Below are 3,624 nucleotides of genomic sequence, written 5' to 3'. Positions count from 1 at the left end.
TGGTAGGAGTGTGTAGGTGAAGTCCAGCCTTCCTGTGCTTCACAGGCTGTCCGGTGTCCACACTTACCAACTCCACCGAGGCACCTCCCTGTCCGAAGTTGCTGAAAAGCGATGCAGCCACAGAAATGGAAACCAAGGCCCCCGGCGTGTCCCCTAGAGCATGGCCTGGCAGCTTGACGGGACCGGGGTAGGGTGAAACTCGTTTGTACAGTTCCAGTCATTCCTTGAACAGGTATGCAGGCCTCAGAATCTTGCCTTTTTCAATAGCATTAAAATAATACAAGTTAAAAACCCAAAAACCTAAAAGAAGTTCTAAAACGTCATCTTCAGAGCTGTAAAAAGCCAAAATTGATGCACTTCCTAATAGCGTCAAACATTTGAAAGTCCTCGTTTCAGTCCCAAAGAACCTTTTAGAATAGCGGAGTAGGATTCGGTTCAGGCTGTATGCCGACGTGTCATCGTCTCAGACACGAACTCCCGAGCACATCGTCTGGCCGCCCTGCCTTACCCCGAGCGGGGCTGCGTTACCACTGTGTCCGTAAACTGTTCTCTTAAGGGAAGGCGCTGGAGCCATGACTGCGGTGCGATCAGTCGGTGCTGTGCGGGGAGCGTGCGGAGGGCGCAAGGGTTGTCCGCTGCTCGGTGGAGGACTTGGGAACCGAGCATCTTCAGCCAACCTGACGATAGGAAGGGCTGGAGCCAGAGTCACGCCGATGTTGCTGCTCCGGGGGCCGCTGCTCAGCGAGCTTCTGGTGGCAGAACTAGAACTGGAGAGGCGAGAAGGAAGATCGGGTTCTAGCAGCCAAGCCTGGCCAGGTGCAAGTCCGCTTTGCTGCCCCTCATCCTGGGATTTTAAGCCTTTGCAGCAGCAGATTCCAACGCAGGCACCGCCAACAACAAATGCCACAAACACCGATCCAACCAGAAGGAACGGCAGGTACACGGGCACTGCAAACGAAGAGTGACGTTAGCCAGCCATTCGTTCACGGGGTATTCTGGTTATCTTCTGTTCTTCGTTCCTTAAGACACGCATGCACCAGGGAGCAGGCCAGAGTAAGTTTTACTCTCAACTCTTTCTCTTGCTGCAGCAAGAAGATGAGACACTGGCAATTGCTACAGCAGGCTCATTTGAGAAGCCCGGGCGGACCAGTCAGTCCTACAGCATCTGCCATTAATATCCACGCAGGAGCTGTGCCAGGGCTCAAATGGCACAGCTGCTGTTCGCTTGTGCGTGACTGAAGTAGAAATTCATACTTATAACTGAGTTTCGACATACAGTTAGTACCTAAACTGCTGATGGGTTGCCTGTGGAATCTGGGTTTGAGGGCTACAGGCGTTTTTACAAGCCAGAAACTAAGTCAAAATGCATTAGTTAAAGGCATCCACATGCATTAACTGAGCGGGTTAGCAACACGCGTGTTCCACCGGGGATATAAACATCGGAGGCGTTACCGGATTACTTTGTTAGTAGCTTAGAGGCTTTTCTAAGAGTAGAACTGACAGGAGAGTCTTTTGAGTGAAGCCCCAGGCTGTTCCCTCTTCCCAGAGAAGGGAGCTGAGTGGCTCTGGCCCACGCAGCCACCAAAATACGCGCGGTGCCAGGGCTCCACGCCCTTCTGCTGCCCTGGTTGCAGCTTGGAGCTCTGTCGGGCAGGGCAACAGAGGAGGGATCTGGCCGATGCCCCCGAGGGAAGGGTGCTCCAGGGGACGCACAGAAGCAAGCCCATCCGATACGCCCCCGTCCCATCCGAGAGAGGCAGGGGAAGCTTACCTGGCACTGGAGGCCTGGGGCTGGGCTGCTGGTGGTCAGCAGGGCACTCGCCCTGGTCCAGGCGAGCCTCCCTGGCGGCGCAGCAGTAGCGCAGGCGGCAGGTCCCGCAGCACAGCGTGGCCTCCGGGCCGTCGTAGCGCTCGGGGCACTGGAAGCCGCGGTGCCAGCGCTGCGGGCCGCCGGCCCAGCCGTGGCAGTACTCGCCCGCCTGCCCCGGGCTGCGCGGCGGGGCCAGCAGCAGCGCTAGGGCGCAGAGGAGCCCCCTCGCCATGGTGGGCCGCGCTGGGGGTCTCACCCCTAGCCACTTGGCCCGCACGGCCCTTTTCCCCCCCTTTTTTAAAGGCAAGGCGCACACCAGCCCGGGCAGCTGCAGACTGCAGCGCTCCCAGAGCACCAGCCGCCCACCAAGGCACTGCCTGAGCTCCTGTTTCGGGAGGTTTTATCTCTTGACCTGCCTCTAATCCCCTCTCTTTGCAGCAACAAAGGACCCACTAATTGAAAACCATTTGCAGCTACTCCAGCTCCACCTTCCTGATGTCTCCTTCGTTCCTGCAGGGAGCAGCCACTGGTTCCTGCTGGAGATGGCACATCTCACACTCACGGTTAGGCATTTCAACTAGCGAGGCCAAGGAGTGCGGGCTACAGAAAGCCCAGGGCTATCTGATACCAAAGCTTCATGCCCTCAGGGGCTCGTCGACTAGCTGAAGTGTCAGAGGTGGGAGGCTGGGGACTGCGCTGGGGACAACAGATGATGACAAGTGAGAAATGAAATTTCCAGAGTAGAAAGAAAATACAGGGATAACCATCTTCTAGCGGGCTCTAAAGTCTAATTGGTACAAACTGGTAACAAGGTAGTTTTTACCTTGTTTAATGTGGATAGTCAATTACATAAATACAAAGAAGAAGATTTATTCTGACAATGTAGGAAAAATTAATTTCGAAAGCTCTAAGTTGGTTTAATTTCTGTCTCCGTGGTTGAAAACCTAGGGGCTGAAAATTTTCTTCTGCTTTCCCTACACATAGTGCAATCCATAACTAAAAAGCGTGTTTCGGGGGACAAATACCTATTTTAAGCTCTTAGAAGTTTGACCTACACAGTAAAATCCTACAGTGTTACAAGGAGCCCATAGCAGCACGGGAGTGGTAGCGACCTCTTCATCTTTGAACTAAAAATAAAGCCAGACCATTTGTGGTCTTTCTTAGTCTCCTTACAAGTCTCAGTACTTGCTATATTAGCAGGATCCATGGCTGAATCACGGTTAGCCTGTGCTTAACTGCAGCCAGGAAGAAAATTGTTGCTAATTGAGCACTTTGAAAAGCAGGGAGTTAGGGCAACAGCTTTTGGTAGTGTGTTGCACTGTGTGCGGCTTGCTTGAAGACTCCAAAAGGTATTCTTGAATGTACACAAAAGCTGGTTCCCACACAATTTTTTAGGAGTGTTGCCATTGATTGTAGAGGGAGGCTGTCCAATGATGCAAACTTTCAGAAACATTTGCACAAAATAATCTCCCTTCTGATGATTTTTTGTTTTAATATTAGATAACAGCTTGCACATCTATGCTTTATTAACTATTTCATGTGTTCAGTTGAGTTATATTTCAATCTGCCAAAGATGTCAGCGCTCATCACCTTTGCCAGTCAGTCACCTTTCATGCATCATTTTTTAATTGGCTTTTTGGCAAACATGCTTAAAGAGATCCTTGGACTCGGAAATGTTAAATGAAATCTCTGTTTAGAAGTAGAGACCTTTCCAAATGCTGCTCAGCGCATTGAGATAGGCATTTTGCTGTGGTGCGTTTCAGCTCTGCAAGTGTCAGGTTGGCTGACTGCATAGGACCTCGTCCTATAAATCC

The 3,624-nt window shown here is 51.7% G+C and overlaps 1 protein-coding gene across 1 annotated transcript; it reads right to left on the bottom strand.

Moving 5' to 3' along the window:
- Positions 1-463: 463 nt before the first annotated feature.
- LOC309595712 (protein shisa-1-like) lies at positions 464-2,042 on the bottom strand (the record flags this gene model as incomplete). The annotated part of the gene is made up of 2 exons (XM_082322970.1): positions 464-948; positions 1,772-2,042. 2 exons carry the CDS (start codon positions 2,040-2,042, stop codon positions 464-466), a joined length of 756 nt encoding a protein of 251 aa, XP_082179096.1.
- Positions 2,043-3,624: the final 1,582 nt, after the last annotated feature.

This window comes from Platalea leucorodia, assembly GCF_965183815.1.
Source record: "Platalea leucorodia genome assembly, chromosome: 10".
In the NCBI taxonomy this organism is placed as follows: domain Eukaryota; kingdom Metazoa; phylum Chordata; class Aves; order Pelecaniformes; family Threskiornithidae; genus Platalea; species Platalea leucorodia.
This window is presented reverse-complemented; position numbering and strand designations above follow the sequence as displayed.